Genomic DNA, 27,060 nt, shown 5'->3' on the forward strand with positions numbered 1-27,060 from the left:
CTAGAAGAAAAATGCTAAAGGCCTTAGAAGACTGGATTTGCTGGCTCTCTTAAGAGGCCCTTTTTGCTTTAGATGATGGGTTATACTGCTTCCTTAATTTTACCCTTACTTTTTTTTAACTGAAAGCTATTTTCTTCATTTGTTACATTGGTTAATTGTGTGAAAGGAATCCCACATTTTAACCTATGAATCATGATACTCTTGGAAATCCTATGCATTATGCTTAAGATTCTAAAATATTCACCTGAAGTAGGTATTCTTGAATTATAAAATTGTAAATTACATTCAGTGTTGGGGTGTGAATTCCACCCTGTAAATCAACGATGTACGGACCGTGGAATTTCCTTGTAGTATACTTTTGAAATAAGCAAAATAAACCCGAAAAGGAAAAAAAAAGCCCCTTTTAATTGTAAAGAAAGTAAAAATACAAACTTACTAAACTAATTAATTACATCATGACAGAGCCCCTTTGTCTGCCTTGGCATACAGACAAAGGAAGAAGAGAAAGAAGGTATGTGATGTAATGACATGCGCAGTAAATCATTGCTGATAAGAGACAGTTCATGCTGCCGTATAACTCAGAATGTAGGCACAGCTGGCAAACCAAATAAACGCAGTGACATTCAGGGAGTTTAATGAACGAATGAATGGTCCTAAAAACTACAGTACACTGTTTTATCTATAATTGTCACTCATAAAAAGAATACAAGATCAAGACACCTTGATAAAATCAGAAATGAGCATTCTTTGTGGGCAATCAGGCAAAAAATATTTTTCTGTACAAGAAAAACACCGGGTTAGAAATAGAATAAAATTCCAAAGCACAGCAGCAACAAGCCAATATGATAAAAAATAGTCACTAAACTAATGAATACCACAAATTAAATGTAAATGTATTAAAATATTGACATGTATACCTTTTAAGATACAATGGAAATCTGGACATATATGTTTCAATCCTAAATGTATTTAAGCACGTTTTATGCCATGGTATATTTAACACTGCGCTAAATCATGATTCGTTGCAGATGCTACAATGGCTGAATTTGCAAACCACTTTGAATCAAAATCAAGGAACCCGCTATAGTTTGGGACAACAAAAAGACAGGAGAAAGGAAAAAAGAAGAAAGTTTGAACAACCAAAAAACCTTTGATTAGAAAATACAATGTTAGGTAGAAAATGATTGCTTTTTTCTGTTTCTTGCTAAGCTTTATTTTATTGGATTAGTAAAAATATTATGGCTCTTCATACAGCGCAATGATTCACAATACCCTTTAAAAGCAGGCAACTTTTGATAGATCACATTTAACAAAAAACATAAAAATCTTAGTGGTGATGAAGGCTGCAGTTGCCTGGGTAACTGCTTTGACATTATGCTGAATGGTGGGACAGAGTTTCTTCAAAAGGATTGCACGCTTGGTTTACTTGATAGGAGAATGAACTTTTTTGACTCACCCACATTTTGTTTTCTAACAAAACTTGTGACTTCCTATTTTGGAGATTGTTCACTAAATCTCAATAGTATAATTTCAGGAGGCTATTGAGTTACACAGCCTCCTCCCAAACAGAGATTACATATAATCTAGAATTAAAATACCCCTTCTTAAAAATATGATTCTCTTAGTGAAGGTTGATCTTGATCAGTCAAAATGCTTATATCAAATCCCTTTACAATCATGATTGTCTTTCTTTACTACAACTGTCACTATAATCTACAAAAGAAGCTATTTTCACAGTCTATAATCCATCTTGCATGGGTTGTGCGATACTCTTGCAAACTGGGTGTCTCCAATGTGAAAGCATGGCTTTTGTCTTGGGCGTATTATAAAATTCTGTAACTGAAATAATCAGAACAACTTGATGGAATCTCAAGGATTTGGCTTCAGTTGGTGATACATCTGGAGGACATTTCTCACTGTCTCCACGTATTTACCATCAGGGATAGGTTTCCTCTGGCTTCCTGGTTCCAGAAACTTCTTAATTGTGGGAATGTGACTAATCCTTGTTTTAAAAGCCTAGTGGAGAGGATGAAAAAACACATCAACTGGGCGTTAGCATTAAAAAATAAAAATGCTATAATTATGACACAAGTCACAATATACACACGTAAAACTGACCACGTTTAATCCATTTGATAAAATCCTTCTCAAAGCTCATGACATAGGCTTTAAATTTAAAGGAATACTAAGATATAATAAATAAATACTTAGTTATTTTCCCATACCTGCAATTGAGGAAATTCATTCAGGATAGTGGGGACTTTTTCCTCTACCATTAAAATAGTTTCAAAGAGGTGAATGTCTGCCAAGCTAAACCGATTGCCAACAAGGAAATATTGTCCATGATCCTTCAGCACCTGTAAGGGCAAGAGGATTAGACCAAATCTAACAGCAGCCACTCAGTGGTCTCCAAGGTCCTGGTGGAGAGATCTTCTATGAGTAAAGTAAGAGATGAATGAGCCTTGTTTAGTGTGCAAAACAAGTGTTGAAATGATGGTTTCACTGCCATATATTACTCAGAAGGAGCACTATAACCATATTTCTCCCCTTGCCATTATAGCAACAGCACTTAAGAATGATATATCCTTCCACAGTTTAATGAAGCAACGAACACCTAGAAGTAAACAAAGTAATAACCAAAAGCTATCATGGGTTTGTCGAAAACAGATCATGCCAGACTAATCTTATTGCATTCTTTGACAAAGTGACAAAATTAGTGGACCAGAGGAATGCTGTAGATATAATTTACTTGGACTTCAGTAAGGCATTTGATAAAGTAGACCATAACCTACTACCTGAGAAGAATGTGCCTTAGACAGCATCTCCACCAGATGGAGTTGTAACTGTAGTCCTCAATGGAACTGCATCTACATGAAGGGAAGTTGCAATGGGGTACCCCAAGGCTCTGTTTTAGGCCAGTACTCTTCAACATCTTTATCAATGATTTGGGCAAGGGGATAGATGGGGAACTCATCAAATTTTCAGACAATACTAAGTTAGCAGAAATAGCCAACATTACAGAGGATGGGCGTAAGATACAGAAGGATATTGACAAACTTGAACATTGGGCCCTATCTAACAAAATAAAATTCAATGGTGAAAATGTAAGGTTCTACATTTAGGCAAGAAAAACAAAATGCACAGGTATACTATATGTGGTACCTTGCTCAATAGTAGTAATTGTGAGAGGGATCTTGGAGTCCTAGTGGACAATCATTTAAGTATGAGCCAGCAGTTGCTGCAGCTGCCAAAAAAGCCAACACAGTTCTAGGCTACATAAACAGAGGGATAGAATCAAGGTCACGTGAAGTGTTAATACCACTTTATAATGCCTTGGTAAGGCCACACTTGGAATACTGCATTCAGTTTTGGTCACCACAGTGTAAAAAAGATATTGAGACTCCAGAACGAGTGCAGAGAAGAGCAACAAAGATGATTAGGGGATTGGAGACTAAAACATATAAAGAACAATTGCTGGAATGTCTAGTTTAATGAAAAGAAAGACTAGGAGTGACATGATAGCAGTGCTCCAATATCTCAGGGGCTGCCACAAAGAAGAGGGAGTCAAGCTATTCTCCCAAGTACCTGAGATAGGACAAGAAGCAATGGGTGGAAACTAATCAAGGAAAGAAAAACCTAGAACTAGGAAATTTCCTGACAGTTAGAAAAATTAATCAGTGGAACAACTTGCCACCAGAGGTTTTGAATGCTCCAACACTGGAAGTTTTAAAGAAGAGATTGGATAACTATTTGTCTGAAATGGTATAGAGTTTCCTGCTTAAGTAGGGGGTTGGACTAAAAGACCTCTAAGGTCCCTTCCAACTGTTCTATTCTATTCTGTTCTATTCTATTCTGGGATGTACATATTTTCTGAGTGTAGGACTCAGCACATCTCTCAAGACAACTCTAGGCTTCAGACAGAAAAAAAAAATCCACCACTACATATCCCTGCTGTAAAGCAGAGGTGAGGGACCTGATGCTTTCCAGATGCTTTCATTCCTTCCAACACTTCCACCCACGCAAGAGATTGTTGGAGTTGTAGTGCAACTGTAAAACATCTGGAAGCTCTGGTGGGTGATCATTGAACTAAAAACATTTCTTTAGTAACACTTACCTTTTCATAAACTGGAAAATATCTTTTTGTTGCTTTCTCTTTAATAGTAACAAGTTGGTGCTCTTGATCCTGCGATGTCAAGAAAGGGAAGGACAAAATAAAGAGACTCAGGTCCGTTGTTCCTTCCACATACATGTCAATCCTAAGAAGACAGAATATCCTGCATCAATTTGAGCGCTTGTCTTACAATCTATCAAGTGTGGATGACTTTCAATTCTTGAGTCCTTTTTTTCAGAATGCCCTCTAAGCAAGATCACCAATTGGGCATCATGCTGAAGAAAAGAACACATAATAACTGCAGTAAAATTCTAAAATTTGAATGTCCCCAAAGGTTAGCTACACATGAACAAATTTTCCAGGAAATGTAATTTTAACCAGAGTTAAAAACTTGGTTTGCAGCTGCTAGAAATTTATCCTTCCTTGGATTCCAGGTGACCAGTGGCAAATGCATAGCGGATGGCTATAGTAGCTATGCATAGCCCTGGGAGAAGTTCATACCACTTCAGTTTGTCTAATTCAAATAACTAAAGACACACACAAGGAAAGTTGCTTTTCAAGGACCAGCCTTGTTAAATTTTCTTTTGGCGTAAACAAAGAAGTATTCTGAAGCATAATCCTAGCCCAATGGTTGAGTTACTTACAGCTTGCATACCAACATGAGAAACTGCACTTGTACGTTGTGTTAAGCCACAAAGTTTGTTTAGTGACAGACGTGTCTCTGCATGCATGGCTCTGCCCAATAGCTCCATCAACAACTGTCCTACATGCTGTGCTTCCATTCAGCTTCAGCTTCCCAGAAGGAATTGCAGGGGACACGGGGGACACCACACAAACAAACATAACAGAGGCTGGCTGGCAAAATCACAGGTGATTTGTTAGCTGCATGGGCTTGCAAGCAAAACTAGCATGCGCTGCTAAACAAGCCTTATGGTTTAATATGGTGGACTAGCCCATGTAGTATTTTGAAAACAGGCCACAATTTATTGCAGTGAGGGGGATGCTCTTATGTGACTGAATCAAAGGCAGGGACAATAGACAGGGCTCCCACTGGGATTTCTAGTTAGCTAAATACATTGGGGACATTACAATGCTCTGTCCTTCAGGTTCGTCCCATACAGGTTGTACTTCGTGGCAATGTAACGGAGGATAGCCCGTGTCTGTACCAGCTTCATCCCGTCAATTTCCACCATGGGTGTTTGCTGAAACATGAAGAAGCCATCTTTGGAAAGAAGAAAAACAGAGCAAATATCAAATATTCTGCCTGCAAAGCACATGTTTACTTTACAACAGAAGCCAGGAGAAGCCAAGGTCATTTTATATTTGTTCCGGACTATTGCTGGAACACTGATATAAAGAAATTGTTCATTCAACTGATCTGGGGTTTGCTGTTCTGTTCTTAGATCTGCACAATGTATCAAGACCTCATTATGCTCAATAAAGCAATAAGGATAGTTTCACCCAATATGCTAAGACATAAAACATGATTTACAAGCCACAACGGATTTCCTACAACAAATAATATCATTATTCAACGCCCTGCATAAATCCCTCCCTCCAGTTCCCAGATTTCTGTTTAGACAAAAAGAGTTGTTGGGAGCAATATGCTGACTCTGTAAACCACTTAGAGAGGACTGTAAAAGCACTGTGAAATGGTATATAAGCCTAAGTGCTATTGCTACCTTACAGCTGTTCTATTAGGGATTTTAACACAGCTGATTTAAGGAATGTGCCAGGAGAACAAGACCCCTATTTAAAAAGTTACAGGACAAAAATGCACTTCTATATTCTGTTTGCAATGTAAAAATGTGGAAATGTATGCAGCAGATGCTTATGTTCTCCTACAGCCTCATTCAACTTGTTATTAGAATAACCTTAGCTCAATAATACAAACAGATATGCTCTGTGTCATCCAACAGAAGTGCAAACAGTTGTTTTGAAAAATAAACACATAGTCATATTCAGTTACAGCTGTCCAAATAAGGCAGTGAGTGTAGCATTCAAGGCTAGAAAGAATACAGCATCATGTTCCATCTGTATTACAACTTTCTCCCTGGATTACAATAAAACATAAAACCAGAATTAAAACCAGAGATATTTAAGAGACAAAGAAATATATATAGCCACACAGGCACTAAAGACAATTAAATGAAGACTTAATTCTGTAAGGTAGCAATAGCACTTGGGCTTATATACCATTTCACAGTGCTTTTACAGTCCTCTCTAAGTGGTTTACAGAGTCAGCATATTGCTCCCAACAACTGATCCTCTCTTTTTGTCTAAACAGAAATCTGGGAACTGGAGGGAGGGATTCATGCAGGGCATTGAATAATGATATTATTTGTTGTATGAAATCCGTTGTGGCTTGTAAATCATGTTTTATGTCTTGGCATATTGGATGAAACTATCCTTATTGCTTTATTAAGCATAATGCACTCTTGAGATACTTAAGAGACAAAGAAATGCACAATATATAGACACACAGGCACTAAAGACAATTACAATGAAGACTTAATTCTATTATAAATAGTGTATTTTTTTATAATGAATAAGTAAAGTTAAGCTATTGAGCCAGAATTGCATTCCAAAGCCAGGGCAACAGTACATTCAGTTACTGCAAGAAAGTAGATCAGCAAATAAGAGTTGAAGTTATTCTAAATATAAAATCTTGCAGATTCTTAACATCTGTTAATGGGGGCTTCAGATGGTACCTTCATAAATCTAAGAAACATAGATTTGATGTTGCAAAACTGATCCAACAAATGAAGGATAATTTACATTTTCACGGACAGAGATCCTGTGCCCTTCCAGAGGTTGAGTGACAGCTCCCAGCACTCTTCACCACTGGTCAGGCTGGGAGCTGTAACTCAACATCTGGAAGGTCATCTTAATAAGGGACATTGGTGGGTTTTTTTTAACTAACAGGCTTTGTGGTCTAAAAAAAGTTGGACAATCCCTGGCTTAGAAGGCTTCGACTTCCCACCCTTGCATTGGGTCATGATGGATTATGTCTGAGTAAAAATGTAACCATTTTTATTATGCATTGTTCTTCAGGAACAAGTTCTTCTCCATCACTCAAGAATTACAACGTCTGTTTGTTTCCATCCAAGTAAAGATTCAGTGCCATTGGTACAGCCAAATATTTGCAATTTCATCACAAATAACCTTGAAGGAGCTTCTCATATTGTTCTCGGGTCTCTAAAAATTCCTCTTCAAACTGAAAAACAGAAAGAAAAGACGCAGAGGGAATTGTTTTCAGAATTCTAGAACTCTGCTCATAATTGAATGCAATCCACTGAGAAGAATTGCCGAACATTTGCCTATAAATAACCATATCTGAACATCGGTACCTCAGAACAGAAATGAATTATCTTTTAGGGAGGCTTGTATATTTATACTGAATATTGTGTATTTTAAAAAAAAGTAACTTTTAGTAAGCCAGGTTTTTGCAAGCCAACTGTTCTCTGAATTATACTTGAAATTAGGCAACACTAGTTGATATAATTTTTTTTTTTAAAGACAAAGCTTCATGTAGAGTCATTCAAGTGCCTTGAAATTTGGCTCTTTCCTCTGCAATACAACCAAGAGTTTTGATATGCACTTTTTGGGTTATGCAAGTCAGATCCACACAAATAGCTAGAGAAAGCTACAGTAGTAAAGTGCATGCATTACAAGACAAAACGATGCAAATGTGTGATATTAATTTTGTAAATCATGTACTGTAAGGTTCAAAATGCATATCCTACTTTTCAGCCTCTTAAATGATCCTCAAAATTGCCCCTGTTAAACGCATTACTGAATGATAGAAAAAAGACTGCACACATCATGGCCCATTTCACTCCACCCTCAAGCCTTTTGCAGAGCTCATAAAGGAAAATCCTAATGTACAGATAGTCCTCGACTTACAACAATTCATTCAGTGACCATTTGAAGTTACAATAGCATTTTAAAAAGCGACCTGTGACTGTTTTTTACACTTACGACCATTGCAGCATTCCCATGGCCACGTGATTAAAATTCAGACGCTTGGCAACTGACTTGTGCTTATGATGGCTGCAGGGTATTGAGTCATGTGATCACCTTTTGCAACCTTCTGACAAGTAATCTCATTGGAGAAGCCAGATTCACTTAACAACCATGCTACTACCTTAATCATTCCAGTGATTCCCTTAACAACTATGTTAAGAAAGGTCATAAAATGGGGCAAAACTCACTGAACATAAATGTTGGGCTCAATTGTGTCCTACATCGAGCTCTACTTGTTGTGGCCCGCCAGCGGCCAGCAGAACTGGCAGCAGAGTCAGAGAGTGAAAAGGTTGGGGAGGAACATGGGCCAGTCCTGGGGGCTGAGGAAAGCTCAGACAAGGGCTCTGCATCAGAGGAAGAGAGGGAGTTAGACAGCTGTGAGGCAGAGGAACAGCTGGAGCCTGTTCCCAGTGTGCGCATGCGGAGAACTTCCAGAAGACAAGAACAAGTAAGAAAGCAGGGTCAACTTGGGAGCAAAGCCCCCACCTTGGAAGTGATTGGTTCCTCTCATAGGAAATATTTCCGCTTTTGCAGGAAACAATTCACTTGAAATGACTAGGCGGGTAGGCGGGAAAGGGGGGGGGGAAGAGGGAATGATTCCCTGCAAGCAGCAGGCAAATGCGTGTGTGCATGAAGTTTCATTTGCGCACAAATGGGGTACATACAAGTATGCTGCTCATGCAAGTGGGGATGTATGTGTGCTCGCCCATCACTCCGGTGGCCAATTCTGAACAGCTCAAGACCCAGTAGCGGGCCACAGCCCGGAGTTTGGGGACCCCTGCTTTAAGCATTGCACTTTGCTTCTCAGTGTTACCTGTCCTCACTTCAGGGTGTTCTGTAGATCGCCCATCTCTAACTTGGATTCTGAGGAAGCAAGGGCTGGTATGTAGGAAATCTACAATATGACTGTTTGGATTCTTAACAAGCATTATATTTTCCAAAATCCAAGCAATTCCCACTGCAAAGAGGGAAAATGTGACAAAGGAAGAAAACAAGGCAGAGGGGAAAAATTCCTGCAGGGTTATTAGGAGTCAGTTCTATTGTGTTTAAGCTTCCTGAAGAAAAAAACAAGATATGGGGCCACGAAAAACATTCACAATGCATAATATACAGGCAGTCCTTGGCTCTACCACTGCTAATTTAATGACAATTTAAAATTATGATGGCCTCAGAAAAAGTGCCCATCCTCAAAATTACGCCTGTTGCGCTACTCTCATCGTCACGTGATCATAATTCAGGCCCTTGGCAACCACCTCACATTTACAAACGTTGCAGTGTCTTGGAATTGTGTGCTTGCAATTCGTGAGCTTTCCAGACAGTTTCTGCCAAACCACATCAATTGGAGAAGCCAGATTCACTTAACAATATTATTAAGCAGGGTTCACTTAAGGATGACTGTGGTAAAAATGGATGACTGTGGTAAAAATGGTCATAAATGGTCATAAAATTAGGTCCTGTCACATGATGACTCACTTCAGAACTGTATCACTTAGCAACCAAAATTATGGTTGTAAATTGAGAACTATCCGTAGATCCTTCCTTGAAAATAGTTTGATTTTTCAAATTCCAAAAGATTATCCTTTTGGAGGAAAAAAAAATGGCAAAAATATTCCAACAGCCTTCTGGGTCTATAAATAAGGAAACACAGACCTCTACGCCAGCAGCTGCTAACAACCAGCGTATCTGTTCCATTCGACCTCGTCCATTAAAATAATACAATTTAGGTTTCTCAGCCATCGTTTCTTAATCTCCTGGGATGGGGGCCTGAGGAGGGAACAAAACAAAGAACAAAAAGTAATGAAGGGAACATTCTGTTGCATGAACACAGGAAAGGCATGGCAGAGTAAAACTAATTGATCAGATCAAGATATTTCAGAAGACACACGTCTAAAACACAGTTTTATTAACAGATATACTGACCCTACTTAACATAATCTTTTTTTGTTTATGCTCCCAGCAATGGCTCTCAGTACAGGAAAATCGGTGGTTTGACAGAATACAGGGAGTTCAGATAAATTTTTCCAACTTCTACCCATAAAAAATGCTATAGGGAACTGCACACCAGAACAACTAGACACAAGGATAGTTTTTTCCCAAATGGCATCACTCTGCTAAACAACTAATTCCCACAATGTTGTTATATTACCTACTAAAACTGTATTACTATTATTCTTCTCTTCCTTCCTAGTACCTATCTCTTCCCACTTATGACTATAACCATGTTGCTTGTATCTTTAAAAGTTATATTGTTTTATTTGCTTCCTAGTATAATTTGATTGCTTATTAGTAACCTATGAATATAAGTATTGTATTTTATGATTTTTGATTAATGTATTCTATTTTATTTTTCTTTATGTATGCTGCAAGCATACATAAGACAAATTCAAAGACAAATTCCTCGTGTGTCAAATCACACTTGGCCAATAAAGAATTCAATTCTATTCTATTCTATTTCTATTTCTATTCTATTCTATTTTCTATTCCTATTCCCATTTCTATTCTATTCTATTCTATTCAGTACACTCTTACTTAAGTAACCACAATGCTAGCATACAAAACAGTTTACGTATTTCCATATTCAGAGAAACCTGGTAGAAAAAGAGTAATTTGAGCAACATTGTACTAACCCAGAATTGGGTCTCAAGAAACCAACTGCTAATTCAGAAGTGATGTGCAGATAACTTACTTCTCGCTTGCTTCAAGTCTTCCGTGTCAACATATGGCATAATATTCTGTGTGAACCTCTTTTAACCCAACTATAATTGTCCTGATCTGGATATAGGGCTGGCCATCTCAAAGCGATCTCTTTTGCAAGACTTGATTAATCTCCATATGGTCAAACACCTACTTTTTAAGTCGCCTTTTCTAAACTGAGCATAGGAATCTGAACCTCTGGTTTTTAGTGGGCAAATTGTATGCTCTTCAAGTGTGTTGTGACACTTAAGCAATGCAAACTGAGGCTTTTTGCATGAGTTCAATCGGAGACTCAACCCAAAAGGCCTACCATTACAGTGATGTTGAGAACTGGCATCTGTCCAGATGAACTATGGCTGCCCGCCTGAAAGTCCTTGGAATTCCCTGTATTTCTGTATCCGGAATGACTAGGAATGATTCAGGAAAGGGAAAAGCATCTTTCCCTCTCCTGCAACCCACAGCAATGTTCATCTGCCACCCAATCTCAAATTATAACCAAATTATTACAGTCAATCTAATCAACCTAGCATCAGTCACAAAAAAGACGACTTGACAGACATTTTCTAAAGCCCCATCTAGACTGGAAAGCAACTTCATTCCCTTAGAGCAGAGGACTTCAAACTTGGCAATTTTAAGACTTGTGGACTTTAACTCCAAGAATTCTCCAGCCAGCTATGGCTGAGAGAGCTCTTAATGCTGTAGAGCTCTTAGATAAGAAAGATCTACAGTTGTTAAGCCTGTAGTCATATTCCTTTTTAGGATCTTTGGCCTGCCACACTCTCTATTATTTCATTATGCTATTTCATTAGTGTAGTAATTGGGAGGGGAATAGAAAGGAGTAGAATTGTAGAATGTGTTGTTGTCATTCCTTTCTAGAAGCCCAAGGTCATCTTTTGTCTCTGCACCTCGACACCTGACCGGAACCAGCCGGGTGGAGATGCCAGCGTGGAAGAAGAAGATTGGACCATGTGATGGATTTATGGGTGTGGGGATAAGATCATGAACTTTCAACTGGGTGGAATCCTAGGAAGCTTTTAAATTTGGGATTTCTACAGATGTGCCAACACGTCTGTCTTATTACATTGGAACTTTTAAGGATACCTCTGTCTTGGACTCTGATTTAATTCTGCATGATATTTGGAATGCTGACAACAGCTCTTAATGCTGTAGAGCTCTTGGATAAGAAAGATCTTCAGCTCTTAATGCTGTAGACCTCTCTGTAGGTCTACAGCTCTTAAGTTATTGGATAAGAAAGGTATGAAAAGGGCCCACTTATTTATAAAGCCCGGTAGCGACATACTTAGATAACAAGGAAGGGAGAACTCATATAAATGTGTGAACTTAACTTGGAAAGCTTAGCTAGAAGTTCTAGTAGTCACTTCCAGGTCAATACTTAGTTCCTTCACCCAGTTCTTTTTCTTTACAGATTTTTCAGGAAAAGCAGCAACTCCCTTTGAAACAGGTATAAGAAAAAAAGGAAAGGACTTTAATCTACTTTTCCTTTCTACAGCAGGGGCCTTCAAACTTGGCAACTTTAAGACTTGTGGAATTCAACTCCCAGAATTCCTCAGCCCACGGGTTTTAAAGTTGCCAAGTTTGGAGATCCCTGTTCTAAAGGGCTGGTTGCACACCTGAACTGGTTTTCTTCTCGTTGCAATGGATCCAGAATTGGGGGATAGCTCCTATCTTTGTTACTCAAAAGTGATCAAACCATAGCTCCTATCTATGGTTTGATCACTCCCTAAAAATCAAGAGATTCTCTGGTGCTGCTGCCATTCCCCAGTGGGAAGTTGGACATTTTTTATTTATCTACCCTGGCAACCGATAGACCCTAATGCCTCCCAAAGGGAACTGGGAATGGTTCCTGATGGTGTGCTGCATGACCTAGCTGAGGTCGTGGATCAGGTCATTTTTATGTGGCCTCTCCTTTCTCACAGATCCTGCCATGCCCCATGGTTTATGGAAGTGTTGAAGGAAATGAAATTAGCTAAAAGACATCTAGTGTGCCTCTGGGATGTCAACGAAGAGTAAAGGTAAAGGTTCCCCTTGCACATATGTGCTAGATGTTCCTGACTGTAGGGGGGCTGCTCATATCCGTTTCAAAGCCAAAGAGCCAGCGCTGTCCGAAGATGTCTCCATAGTCATGTGGCTAGCATGAGTAAACGGCAAAGGCGTAGGGAACGCTGTTACCTTCCCACCAAAGGTGGTTCCTATTATTTTATACTTGCATTTTTTACATGCTTTCGAACTGCTAGGTTGGCAGAAGCTAGGAGAAGTAACGGGAGCTCACTTGTCCCAGCTTCTGCCAAGCTGCGGTGCTGGGGATTCGAATTGCCAAACTGCCGATCTTTCTGATTGACAAGCTCAGCGCCTTAGCCACTGAGCTGCCTTACAACAAACAGTAAACTTGGCCAAACAAATGTCAGAGCCATTACTATGGCTTACCTTGCACAGGTAAAGGTGGTAAAATGTAAATACATCTCCACCCTTATTGTGTCCTCAAGAAACTATCACTGGATCCAACCATACTGGACAATTTTCATCCTGTATCCAACCTTTCCTTTTCAGAGACTGAAAAGACATTAGTTGTACTTTTGGAAAAGCTCTATTGAGAGCAGAATGGAAATGCTGCATTCACCCTGGCTCTTCTTGACTTCTTGGTGGCCTTCAGTATCACTGAAATGATGGTATCCTCCTGGACGAGGGTTGGGGTTGGGAGACAATGTATTGTGCTAGTTCTCTTCTCAGTCAGTGGTGATAGAATGAGGGGACCCTCGGTCCCTACTCTGTGGGGTGCTGCAGAGCTCTGTACTCTCTCCATTCCTCTTTACATAAAAGCACTGGGTGAGTATGCTGATGATACCCATTTGTATATCACCAACCTGGCAAGCTAAGGAATACTGTTGATATTCTGTCCTAGTATCTAGTGGCTGTGTGGATTTGGATGGGGAACAATAAATGTCAGCTGGCAAGAGTGAATGGCTTTGGGTTCAGGGGCCCATGGGTAACAGGAACTTACCATTTTGGTGCTGAATAGGGTTGTACTGTCCAAAAGAGATCTGCTACACAATCTGTAGGTCTTCATAACTCCTGTCTGAAGAGCAAGTGGCAAACGTTGCTAGGAAGGGCTTTGCACAACTTCAGGTTGTGCACATTTGCACCTGTTCCTGGATTGAGAATTTCTATTCTCGGTCACTCATGCCTTGGTCCTCTCCATAATGGATTACTGTAACATGCTGTTAACAGGGCTGGTCTTGAAGAACATTTGCAAGCTACAACTGTGTCAGGGAGAGACCAGCAAGCCAGGGGAGAAGTCAAGCAGGGAATTAGCCTGGAATCCTTTTGTAGGTACAAGAGGGCAAAGTCTGACCCCTTCTTCCCCCTCTTGAATCAACCATATCTAGTCTGGCCCAGATGCAAATGACCAATCTGGGAAGATTCCTGTGTAAAAGGCCTGAGCAATAAAATAGCTAATCGAGCTCTTCACATGTGGATCTTGTTGTTCACATCTAACATTCATCTTCTCAGACTCATTACCCGCTTGACTCTTGCCCCTGGCTCGCTCAATCTCTCCCTGACAATCTGGTGCAAAATGCAGTAGTAGGGAATAGTTATGGGTACTCCTTGATCAGTGCCAGATAACACCTTTGACCTACAAGTTGCACTGGTTTCCAGTTTGCTTCCAGACTCAATTCAAGAAGCTGGTAACACCCTAGCATAGGGCCAGGTAATCTAAGAAAACATCTCTTCTCAATTACATCTACCATTCCTATCAGGGTCAGAAGGAAAGGCATATTACAGCTCCCATTTACTAAGGAATGTCATCTGATCAGATCCAGGAGGAGAACCTGTTCTGCTGCGGGCCTCCACCTTATTGGCCTTTTGAAAGACTCTTAAGGCATGGTTTTGTCTTCAGACCTGATGGGGGGGGGGGGAGTCCAGTGTTTTTATGGCACCCGTTAGCTAGTTGTGTTGTTAGATATTGTACAAATTATCCCCTTTGGCAAATTACATTTTGAATTGCTTTAACTCCCCCCCCCAAATGGTTTTTAATTATTGAGTTATAACTCTTTATTCCTTTTTGGTTTTCAATTATATCAGCTGCCCAGAGTTACATATCTAAGATGAGAGGCTTTGAATCAATCAAGCAATATAGTTACATAATTTCTGAAGAACAGTGACCAGGTATTACAATTGTGATACTTATGACAATGAGATGGCAAAGCAGCAGAAGGTTTAGGATAGTAATCCGTTCTCTGCCACTACTTAAGGTCCAGGGAGCCACTGAAGATCTGGGGAGCCTCTTAAGATCTGGTCGCTGAAAAAAAATGACTTGTTTTTGAAAGTATAATTTTCTCTTGACAGGGAGGTAGTTATTTTAAGGTTATGGTTAGTGCCAGGGCTCTGTGAGAAACTACTTCCATTCCCATCTGAGTGGAAGGGGTGACTACTGAAGCTTTAAAAAAAAAGATAAAGATCAGATGCCCGAAGATTCATAAGCAGAAACAAAGATTTGAAAAGGAGATCTGAAGTCACTCACTTGGCCTGCTAATATTTGCTTTTCTCTACCATCTTCATGGACAAGAGTGACAGCAATGGAGAGAACGAACTCACGATATAGCATTTATTTTTAGATTTTGGCTGTCCTGCTCTAGAAATATGCAGATACCTTCTTATGCCAAAGTAGAAAAGCCAAAGTATTGCCCTGTTTGAAGCTCTATTAGTTGTTTCATGGGGAATAACCGAAGTTCACTTTGTGTGTAACATCTACCAGTCATTTGACTGCAGGGGCTGAGCATAGCCAGCGTGATATCTACAACACTCCAGATAAGATCTTAACTACTGTATTCTTTACAAGAAGAGAGGACACACAAACAAAAATGTATGCACAAAAAGTCTTGACGCATCTGAGGCTTTTACGAACTTCATCTGAAATGATGAGGGCAGTCAGAGAGAAAAAAAGGGCAAATTCCATTCTAAATGGAATGCTAAGCGGAGTATTGCAAACAAGGTCATCACTCACTTCATTTTTTTTAAAAAAAGATAAAACACAGGCGGTGCTTGCTTGATAAAACGAATACACGGGCGGTGCTTGCTTGATAAAACCAATATACAGGCGGTGCTTGCTTGATAAAACAAATACACAGGGCTGGGTTTTCATTAAAAAACCCAACCTAGTTAGTGCTCTTCTCTTTCAGAAACGAAATGTCACTTCCAAGTTTGAATCAATTTGGTGCCCAGGGAATTTCTTAAGAAAAAAGTGGGAAGGATGGGGAGAAATCAGCCAAAGGATGATTCTAAGAAAAAAGTTTTTAAAAGTCCTGTTGTGAAGGCACTCTAGAGCAGAGGTCTCCAATCTTGACAACTTTAAGCCTGGGGGACTTCAACTCCCAGAATTCCCCAGCCAGCTGTTCTAGTGTCTGTACCTTTTCTCTTTTACCCACAGAGACACCCTGCAATCTGTCCCACCACCACTTCAAAGCCTAAATTCAGAAATCCTCCGCCGTGTTGGGACGCCCAAAGGGGGCGTTTGCAGCTCCATCTCACCGCCCCACTCCCAAAAAAGAATTACCTTCACTCAAATAAAACATTTCCCACGATCAAATCAAGCAACTCTGTAAGCAAGCAAGCCATCATCCATTCTTCTATTCATAGTGCTCTATACAGGATCAGGTACCTCTCCAAGCAGGCAGGCACCTCACGGTCCCCTTCCCAAGCCTTCCCAAGTCTTCTGCTCCCGACCAATCGTAGAAGGGACGCGCGATCCGCGTCTCCTGCTCGCTTCTGCTCAACGTTCGGGAGTCGCCGCCGCAGACCCGATTTATCCCGAGCCCGGTTCCCTCCTCCGCCAAAGCAGATTGGTGCCGGGGGCGGGGAAGAGCCGCCAGGAGGAGGTGCTTAAGACAGTTATTTTGCATTTTTCTCAAAGCTTCTTGGGGACGTGTTTAAGGACGGCTGACACGGATTCTGCAGGTTACAATCATCGCTGTTCGTTCAATCTCTTTCTACCAACGCAAGAATAACTACATATTTTCTTTTTAACACACACACACACACACAAAAAACAAATTAGTGCCACCATAACCTCGAAGGTAATCTTGTTTTCTTCTTCATATAAGTGTGAGGTCTCCTTTTTCTTCGGATGTGAGGGCGATCTGGCTGCGACATCTGTCACCCCATTGATCGCCAGGGTTGATTCGGCTGATCTGGCTGGCTAGGCGGGTGTCCCCTTCCTCCCTCACCGCTCCATGTGCGTCCCTCCCGAAGCTGCGCGCTCGGTGGAAGAGGACGACCGATCCCAGATAGAAGGAGTGTACCGATCTTCGGTCAAGGGTATACGATAGCTGCGCTCCCCTGCTAGAACCTCCAAACAAGCTCAAGGTCCATTTGTAGGAGAACGTAGGGTAGTCAAGCTTCCAAGACTCCAGACACATCCAAGTGAGGCGCTGCATGTGGCAGTTTGCCATTCTTTTTTTCAGCTTTCACAGCTACGATTTTCTCTTTGTTACATTATATAAAATTAAGAGCAGTTACTCCTAGCTAAACAGCCCAGAACTAGATAGGTTCAAGCAGAATTTATAAGACTTTTTGTAAACCTTAAGTTATCTTTGGCTGTATGCTATTCTCTAGATTCTAAGGCTGCATTCCTTCTTTCCAACTTTCCCCAAAACAGATCAGGCTAAGTTGATGAGTATCCTTTGGCCATGTCCATGGCTGGGGAGAATAGCTATCATCTAAAAAGGACTATGGAGGTGGCTGCAAATACTTTTTTCACATCCGACATCCAGACACAAGACTCAACTATCACTACTGTCATGGCCAAGAATGGATAAAAAGCATAAATAATTGTGAATTAGCAGTTGTTTGCAACGCAGGAATGTACATTTGGTAGTCTATATCAAGCGCAGGTGAAGACAGGAAATCCAGGCAGTTCAAATGAATATAAAGGTTTATTGCAAGCTAAAGTTCTCTACAAGAATCTGAACTACTAACACTCAAATTGGCAGTAGATAAGAGTCAATGGAATTCAAGGTGGGCTGGACTCTTATGAGAGCAAAAGGACTTGAGACTGATGACACATTTGACCCCTCCCTTGGGCTCAGCCTGGTCATCTCCTACATTTAGATACAACACCTCTTTTTCTCTCTTGCTCCCTACTTACTTTTTTCTTTTACCCCATCACCATTCCCTCCTTTCCCTTTTCTTCCCTTCCCAATATAGCTATCCTTTCTTCTTCTATCCAGTGTCCTTTCTCTTCTTTGCTTTCTACCAGGAGGTAGGTAGGTGTGTATACATATGTTTGTGTATGTGTATACATAGTATGTTTTATACAAAAATGCCTAACCAGATGAGCCTAAGGATGCCAAAGCCGGCCAGCACTGATTCTTATAGATTTTTACATCTCTTAATAAGGGTCGCATTTGACTCATTTTTGTCATGACTTTGTACAAGCCAAACTTGTATTTCCATTGGGTAAACAATACCCTAGAAATGTTGGGGTCAAATGGCATAGAAATTTCAGTAACAAGTCAAAACGAAGAAAATAGAATTATTAATTCAATTAATAATTTAACCAAAATGTACAGGAACTAAACCAGAGGTGGCATTCAGAAGGTTCTGACCAGTTCTGGAGAACCAGTAGCAGAAATTTTGAGTAGTTCAGAGAACCTATAAATATCAACTCTGACTGGTCCTGCTCCCATCTATTCGCTGCCTCCCGAGTCCCAGCTGATCAGGAGGAAATGGGGAGTTTTCAGTAACCTTCCCCTGGAGTGGGGTGGGAATGGAGATTTTACAGTATCCTTCCCAGTGGTAGGTTTCCAATTTTTTTACTACCGGTTCGCTTATGCGTGCGTGCGATACTTCTGCGCATGCACAGAAGCGTCCAGGCAGGTGAGTGAAGCCTCCTGCCACCTCTACTATTGGTTCGCCTGATCTGGGATGAACCAAGAGCAACCCACTTCTGGTCCTTCCCCTGCCACGCCCATCAAGTCACGCCCACAGAACGGGTAGTAAAAAAAAATGAATCCCACCCCTGCATTAAACAGTTGCTGGTTGACTGTAACTCATGTCCTGACTGCAACCCACATGGACCACTGTCATGCTTATCAAATGGGGCTGCTTCAGGAGATGACCAAGGAGCTCCAGCTGGTGCAGCTAGGTCAGTAGTGGTCATATTCTTCCAGCCCAGAATAGCACCAGTTGTGAAGTCACAGCATCAACTGTCAGTATGCTTTCAGGCCAATGCAAAGTGCTGATTATTCATTGAAAGTCTAAGGGAAGATTCCTTGCTTGATGAAGAAGCTAGTGAACTTTCGTATAGTTATTTCATATAAGTCATTATTGCTTTCAATCATTAGTGCACAAAGAGCAAATGGGTTTTTCAATGTGAATATGTTTTCAGAGCACAATGTGTGCTAAAACTTTGCCATTAATTTTAATTGAAATAACTATAAAGTAATAAGTGGGAACTCACTGGAACTGAAGCTGTGCTCACCATGTTGCAGAAAATCAGATTTGGACTGCGAGATCAAGAAAAAGCTTTATCATCTGAACAGCGTTCTAATCCAAACATGTGTTCTTATAGTATGTTCAAAGCATTTCAATTGGTTACGTTCCTTATTGCTAGGCAGAAAAGCATGCAGGAAACACTAGTTTCTCTGGTTTTTGTGGTTAAGCTATATGCCTGACTCGCAAGCGAGACCTCCAACTGACTTGGCCTACTTACAACAGGTGTCGCGGTTTGACATTTGAATTGCCTAAGTTCAAGTTTCCTGTTCTGCTTCAAGACTCAGTAAATGTATAACAAGATAGAAAGGATAGAAGCCCCCCCCCCAGGAGATCTTATAGTCTGACCCCATTTCATGTTCACTCTTATGTCCAAATCTTACTTGATGTCCTGCCTTAGCCACACTGAGCCCAAAGTGAAAAAAACAACCAACATATATACTAGAAGAATTAATCAAGCTTTTAAATTCTTCATACATTGTGAAAACTAGTTAAACTGTTTTAATTAAGAAAATAGAGAAAGAATAAAGTAATAGAAATTTAAATACTCTAAATTAATGTTATATACGCCAGAAGATATTTTGCATGAAAGTGCTAATGTTGAAAGACATACCAGTAATAATTTATGTTAGAGGTCAACCATATAGTGCCTCTAAGACAGTGATGGTGAACCTTTTTCTCCTCGGGTGCCAAAAGCACGCATGTTTGCATGCGTGTCCTATTGTGTGTGCTTGCATGCCCACCCCCATAATTTAATCCCCCACGCCGTGCCCCCTGCGCATGCATGCCTGGCTTTCTTGGAGCCTGGGGAGGGCAAAAACGCCCCTCGCACTTCCTCTGGAGGCCCTTCAGAGGCTGGAAATGGCCCTATGGGCCCAGTAGTTCTGTTTTTCGCCCTCCCCAGGCTCCAGAGGCTTTCTAGGAGCCTGTGGAGGGCGAAAAACAGCCCAAAACGCAAACCGGAAGTCCATTGCTGAACTTCCGGTTTGCGCGTTGGGCGTGTGTTCGCCCTCTGGAGGCTTCAGGAAAAAATGGGCAAAAAATGACTGAAAATCAAGGCCGAAAATTAGCTGGCCAGCGCACGCATGCATGCTGGAGCTGACAGGGCAACACCTCGTGTGCCCTCAGAAATGGCTCCGCATGCCACCTGCGGCACGTGTGCCATAGATTCGCCATCCCTGCCCTAAGATAACACAACACCTGTGAAGAATTTTATTGTGACGCCTGAAATATATATTGGAAAAACATCATTTTGTGAATGCAGAGGCTGCCTCAGTGGTGATGGATTCACTGACAGCTTTCTTAAGATGATCATTATACAAAGTCTTTTGTAAACAAATAATTTTTTCCCCCAAAATTACTGATGGATAAAGTTGCATTTCACTGGTACCTAATCATTCAATTGCTTGTGCTTAACTATCGATGGAAGATAGAAATATTGGAAATTCAGCTCATATCAACAGAAGAGGTGGCACAGAGGTGGCACGCAGAGCCCTCTCTGTGGGCATATGTACCGTTGCCAGCTGGTCTTCTGATTTCCAGCGCATGCATGCACGCTGGCCAGCTGGTCTTTGCATGTGCTGGAGCGCCAGAAACCCAAAGACCAGCTGGCTGGGGTGCACGCGCATGCTGGAAACCCAAATGCTACCTGGCTGGAACGTGCATGAGCACCAGCCAGCTGTTCTTCAGGTTTCGGGAGCTCCAGCGCATGCATGCACAGATGTTCCGGTTTGGGCACTCGGTCCCGAAAAGGTTCACTGAGCTAGAACATTTGGTTTACTAATAAAATGGCAATTATTGCATGCTCTGAGTATTTCTAAGAGGTACTTAATGCTCTACAGTGGTACTTAAGTACCTCTGCCACATCTATATCCTTAACATTTATTTCCTACATGTATCTCTTTTTTGCTCCTCATTGTGATGCAACATGCCACGAACATCACACTATGCCAGGATCGGGGGGGGGGGGGGCTTTGAGCTGATGGGAGACAGCTGGTGGTCAGCAGAAGTCCCTCTAAGGATGTGGTGACAATTTTTGGGAAGTAATTTAATACACTGAATAGTAGAATTGTGAATGGGAGTCTTCCACGCAAGGCCTTGTTTCAGAATTTTCATGTATTTTTGCCTTTGTCTTCTGTATCCAGAATTTTTAAGCTTTAATTTCATTATTAGCTCTTTTCCTGAACATACTGGTATTATTTCATTTTGTACTGAATTATTTATTGAATTGTTTGGTGTTCTTGGGGTCCAGGTATCTTCAGCAATTTCCCCAGCATTACAGGACAATGGCTCAGCTTTTTCTATTCTGCTTTTTTGGATGCTCAAGCTTTCATAGGCATGATGCGGCTTGGAAAACTGTGGCATTGACTCGAAGTATCTTTGTTGCCAGTGTGATGTTTCTGAACTTTAACACTTTGAAAAGGCCATAAATCTCTTTCTCTCAAGTAGCAGATGTTTCTATTACATGGTTATACACACTACATCTATGGATTTTTGAACTTAGGAAAATGGAAGTCTATTATCACTTGAATATCTCAATTTGCATTCAGTTGGCCTTTTGCCATAATTTTATGAGCTTTTTTTACCTACAACAAAAACTTTTAAGTCTTCTTGCTTTGCAGATTTCAATTTTAATTTCAATAGCCATTCCGTCCATTATCCATCTCATTCAATCCAGCATTTCTCACGATCATAAAAACTTACAACTGGCTCTTCGCTAGTTAATTTTGAGAGCTATCTCACTTGTTCACTTGTTTCAATTATAAATATTTACATCATTTATTTCCTAAGATCAAATAAATACCTTGGAAAAATGTGATATAAATATTTTCAATTATACAGCAAGCAGACGACTTCAAAGAGTATTTAGGAAATAATAACCATATTTGTTAATGCAGAAATTATGAAACAGTAATCAAACAATGTTTAAATAATTTTATTTGGAAAGGACTTTTTAATAGAAAAGGAAACAAGCACAACCACGCAAAGGAGGAAAAAATGGACACATTTTCATTTGTCAGATACACCTGCTTATTCAAATTAAATTTTAATACTTTCTATACCTACTGTTCTCAACCACAGGACACAATACTTTTATTTTTAAAAAATGCCTAAAGTTTTCTATGACTGCAGTGATCTGCAAGCCATAGATTTGTGGTGGCAATACAGTAATTTCATTCAACACTGATAAATTTGTACTGACAAAAGTATTAACAGAATTATTTTTCTATCCTCAACAAATGTTATGAATAAGTATTGCTCAATAGGATGGACAAAACTTTGTTGACTCATAAGTAACTTCCCAGAAATGTATTACAATGAGTAATTATATTAAGGATGGTTTAAATAAATGAAAAATAGATAGGTTTGCGTTACTTTAAAATAGGATAGAGGGGGTACTTATCTTTCAAGTTCAGATCTGCTGCATGAGTATATGAGTGAGTTTGCAATTTTTATCTGGTACAAGTTAGTTTTACCACTAATTTGCATTAGTGGTATATTTCTTGAATCATCTCACATTTTTGATAGAATTTTTAAAAATGGCTCAGATCCCCCTCCCCCCTTTTCCAGGTTACTTCCTTTCAGACAGAAAGAAGAGCTATGGAGGACTATAGTGGAATAGATTGCTTTTGTGCATATTCCACTATATGATTATATTATTTTGTGGTTTCTCTAAAGAACTAATAGCCAAATGTAGCTGGTATATAATTTCAATTTAGACAATGAGATATTTTTAGACACTGCAGATTTCTTTACAACCTACAACAAGCATAAAATCCAATACCAGTGAAGATGGCTAGAGGAGTTTGCATATTTTTGTCTTCAGCATAAATGCTGATCGATTTCTGGGGCGGGGTGTGTGTGTCTTGCTCTCTGAGGAGAATATTGGATCAGCCTTGTTGAAAATGTTATTTTCCAAGGCACTTCTGCTGTCTTTGACATTGATTGTTGTCTTCAGTAATCAAATGCGATTGAACAATTATTATTTATATTGACAGTTCTGCTACATTGTCACTTCTCACAAGTTGAGCTGCACCAGGGAGGAAAACTGCTGCAACCAGTGAGGAAGAAGGTATGCAACACGGTATCCAAACCAAAGGAGTGCTTTTTTTTTTTGCAGCTTTAATCTGGAGTTTTCAGATCCAGCACAAAAGGCAGATACTTGATTAGCTATTGAACTAATCGTCTTAATAGGGAGAACTTAACATGTACCAATTGTAGCTTTTCTATCTACAATATCTGTTTTATGAAAAAGAGAAGAAGCAAATAGCATGCAACAGACTGAGAGGGTCTAGAAAACAGCACTACAGAAAAGATATTGGATGCTACATCCAAGATTTAACTGGAATGCTTATTTGGGATTATTATTTCTCCCTGAGAAGATGCAGCCTCCAGCCTTCTCTGTGAATTGACATGCATTGAGTTTAATTCTTCCATTTTTCTTTTCCAGCATAAGAAGAGATAGAGCCACTGAACTTCAACAGCTGGACTTTTTGTCTTTAAAATAATGCACTGTAACTTTTATTACCTTTTTCCACTCCAAAGCTCCAACATTTCCAATTCTGGTCTATCAAAACAACAACAACAACAACAACAACAACAACAACAACAACCCTATGTTGATTTCTAGAAGTTTACTTTTAAATACTCTAAAAATAATCAATATCAACTTGTTCCTGGAAGAAAGCGTTTAATTATATGAAATAAAAATTTTCTACCCACTTTATGCTGAAGCAACAAAACTGCATTTGGGCAAAAGAAAAGCTAAGGAATTAAAAATAAAATGTAGGCTATGAATATATAAAAATCTTCAACTCTGATGCTGCTGGTGATAATTATTTTAATACTTTATACTTCATTATATTACTCTACAAACCCAGCTTTGTCATATTTAATATTGCTTTAAATAGTTTCCAAGTCTTATTACCCTACAAAACATATTGCTCACAACTGAAGCAGGATCCCCTGTAATAAATTTAGTTTTCACTGTGAAACGAAGCTAGTGTTAAGTATGAAATGGCATGGGGTCCTAGTAATATTTCACTGCCATTAACAATGAGCAGAACCATGTTGTAATGCTTATGGTGAATTATACCAACCATTAAGTTTAGAATTCCATAGCGGTATGATACTCTGACCAAATACTGTTCAAAATATAATTAAAGAAAATGCCTCTTTCCCTGCCAAAAGTACATTTTACCACCTACCTCCTAAAATTATACAACTGGGGTCAAGATTGTGCTCTGCTGATTTTATACACTGGCTCTAATTCCCAGTCATGTAAAAACAAAATGCCCACCTCATATTTTACTACAGAAAAGTGAAACTTAGTACCATCACTGTGGCTATTCAGTTATGGAGTTAGAGAAGAATGCAGCTGCTCAGCGGGTTATTTGCCCAGCATACCATATTCAAAAACTTAACTTATAGAATATTTGGTAAATGTCATTACAGTATGAACCATATCTTAATTATATTAAATACCCCCTTGTTGCTACATTTATTTGTTTATATAAAATGTGGTCAAAAAAGAAAAGAAAAAAAATCCTTTTCTTTCTAAAAAAAATGAATTTCAAAAGTTATTTAAAAAAGCCCCCAGAACAAATTCCCCCCCCCCCCCCACAATTCAATGCTGATATACAAATGTGCATTGGTCCTATGAAAATAAAAGCCTCAGTCATAAAATAAGAACAATACAAAAGTTACACAACTTTGCATTCAAATACATACAACTAAAAAGTAAACTCTCTTAAAAGATCCTGAAATGTCTCGGTTGTAGAAAATACGGACAGGAGAAATGTTACAGGAGACTGGATGTTTAGCCAGTGTCATGGAACGCATGCCCCAATCCCATCATTCAGCGGTGAGCAGCATATTTTGAAGACCAGTCAATCCTTCCATGCACAGGTTGAACAGGAGGTGGGGCTGGCAGCAACCCTGGTGTGCTTTTCATAGCCGTGTTAAATGATGGCCTCACAATATGAGGTCTGATAGTCTTCAAGGAACTGTATTCTACAAATGAAGAAGAACATGAAAAAGAGAGAGCAAGTCAAGGTGACAATCAGATGGGGAACTCAGATTAAAGCATCCTATTTCAAATTAAAAGCACTGAATTCAGAATTCTGAGAATGGAAGAAGACACAGATGGGTCTTCTTGGTTCATCCAAAATCTACTCAGATTATGACACTGTTCTTCTCCAATAAAATATAGTTGGGAGGGGTGATATTCTATATCAGAATAGGGAATGGTAGTTCCTCTCCTAAGAACGATTTAATTGAAAGGGAAGCTGGGTGTCTTTTAAATTATAAAAACTACAAGAGTTTGATTGTGGTTAGGCTTATCTGGACGTATGTTGCATCCTGTGTGATTGGTGGTGTTGATAGCCCTGTAGACATCCCATCACACAGGTCCTGGTCACAGAGGTGTTAGCCCTGTGAGGTAGTCCAGACAAGAAGCACAACCACTAGTATCAGTACTACCTTTATGGAAAGGTTACATTAAGCAGGACCTTGCAATCTCCTTGTTTTAGTCTCTGGAAAGGGTCCCTCCTGAAATGCTTCCCATATTTTGTTTTCCCACTTGCAGACTGAGCTTCTGGTTATCAGAAGCTGTGGCTGTGGGTCTTCCTCCTGCCGCCTAAGGTCATTCCCACATACCATCACAACAGGGCAGGACCAACATGCCCATAAGACAAACTCTTTTCAGGTAAATAAATAATTACCATCAATCACTTGCAAAATAATGTCTACCCATAGGACCATCCATCCAGGACCAGAGCAGGCTTAACCCTCCCAATGAATGAACCTCACTTCCCCAAAAGGCAGCAGTTGGGCAATGAAACATCTACCACACAAAAGCCAAGCTCAGAGAAATTCAACAATGCAATAGCTGTGTTACGTTTCTACATAGCTTAATCCATATATTTTTCTTCAAACTAAACTAAAATCTTTCCACTGAATCCTTTAACTTATTATGTGCAGGTCTCAGAGGTGAGTTCATCCCATACTCCTCTGCTTCAACAACGCCGGACCAAAATGACAATCTCTGATTAACATACAATAACTTACTGATAAAGGAAAATATTTGTAGCCTAGGGTTGAAATGGTCCTTGGTGCTCTCTGAGCTTGGCTATTTTGCTGAAGACATTTCATTATCCAAATTAGGTAACATTATCAGTGCTAGGATCATCAGCTAGTGCTGATGAGGTTACCCAGTCATTATCTAGTAATGAAACATCTGCAAATAAACAACCAAGCTCAGAGAAGACCAGGGACCTTTCATATAGTAACTTATTCTATTTCTAGTACCCATAATCATAAGGAGAGCTAAAAAGATACTGAAGACTCTTTTGTTAGCTTCTGAAGACTTATTTGGGCCTTGCCTAAGGCTAAGCAGTCTTCGCTACCGTAAGAACTAGAAATGTTCTAAAAAAGAGAAAGAAAAACCAAGATGAATTCTGAAGTTCCAAGTATAGAAAAAGCACTGGTCATATTCAAGAGCATACTTCTCTACTGAAGAAGAAGAAAAATTCTGATTAGAGTAATATTTTCTTGATTCTTGCTTTTGTTATTTTGCTATTTATTTGTTTGTTGAAGGTTAATTCCATCTTATCTCAGTTTTAATACATAACATTCAAAAGAGGCAATAAAAATCCCTAAAAAGGAAACAATAAGATCAGAACATATATTCTCTAGCAGTCAGCACCCAGATAAGCAGGGAT

The 27,060-nt window shown here is 39.7% G+C and overlaps 2 protein-coding genes across 6 annotated transcripts in view; both read right to left on the reverse strand.

Moving 5' to 3' along the window:
* Positions 1–386: 386 nt before the first annotated feature.
* On the reverse strand, positions 387–16,689 carry LOC309385817 (glutathione S-transferase 3-like). 2 transcript variants are annotated; one of them, XM_081940550.1, is made up of 7 exons: positions 16,509–16,689; positions 9,788–9,901; positions 7,277–7,328; positions 5,201–5,333; positions 4,115–4,256; positions 2,226–2,357; positions 387–2,016 (listed from the first exon to the last, which is right to left on the reverse strand). In XM_081940550.1, the coding sequence occupies exons 2-7, from the start codon at positions 9,872–9,874 to the stop codon at positions 1,870–1,872; spliced, it is 693 nt and encodes a 230-aa protein (XP_081796676.1). In that variant the 5' UTR covers positions 9,875–9,901; positions 16,509–16,689; the 3' UTR covers positions 387–1,869. The 2 variants fall into 2 exon arrangements, with proteins under 2 accessions (XP_081796676.1, XP_081796677.1); XM_081940551.1 differs by having other exon boundaries at positions 16,404–16,689.
* A 5,567-nt stretch (positions 16,690–22,256) lies between these two features.
* CILK1 (ciliogenesis associated kinase 1) overlaps positions 22,257–27,060 on the reverse strand; it is a 30,291-nt gene continuing 25,487 nt past the window's right edge. For 3 of the 4 annotated variants that reach the window (XM_081944140.1, XM_081944141.1, XM_081944139.1), the window contains one exon: positions 22,257–25,351. In XM_081944140.1, coding sequence (XP_081800266.1) covers positions 25,197–25,351 — 155 coding nt within the window. In that variant the 3' untranslated portion in view covers positions 22,257–25,196. The remainder of the gene's footprint in view (positions 25,352–27,060) is intronic. The other variant, XM_081944142.1, reaches the window with a different exon arrangement.

This window comes from Natrix helvetica (assembly GCF_964273705.1).
Source record: "Natrix helvetica genome assembly, chromosome: 2".
Classification (NCBI taxonomy): Eukaryota; Metazoa; Chordata; class Lepidosauria; order Squamata; family Natricidae; genus Natrix; species Natrix helvetica.

Excerpts from the sequence above, each read along its gene's own strand:
- LOC309385817 (XM_081940550.1), bottom strand. The coding sequence starts at position 9,874 with ATGGCTGAGAAACCTAAATTGTATTATTTTAATGGACGAGGTCGAATG. Across the intron at positions 7,329-9,787 it reads TAGCAGCTGCTGGCGTAGAG|TTTGAAGAGGAATTTTTAGA; the intron begins GTCTGTGTTTCC and ends TCTGTTTTTCAG. Across the intron at positions 5,334-7,276 it reads ATATGAGAAGCTCCTTCAAG|ATGGCTTCTTCATGTTTCAG; the intron begins GTTATTTGTGAT and ends TTCTTTCCAAAG.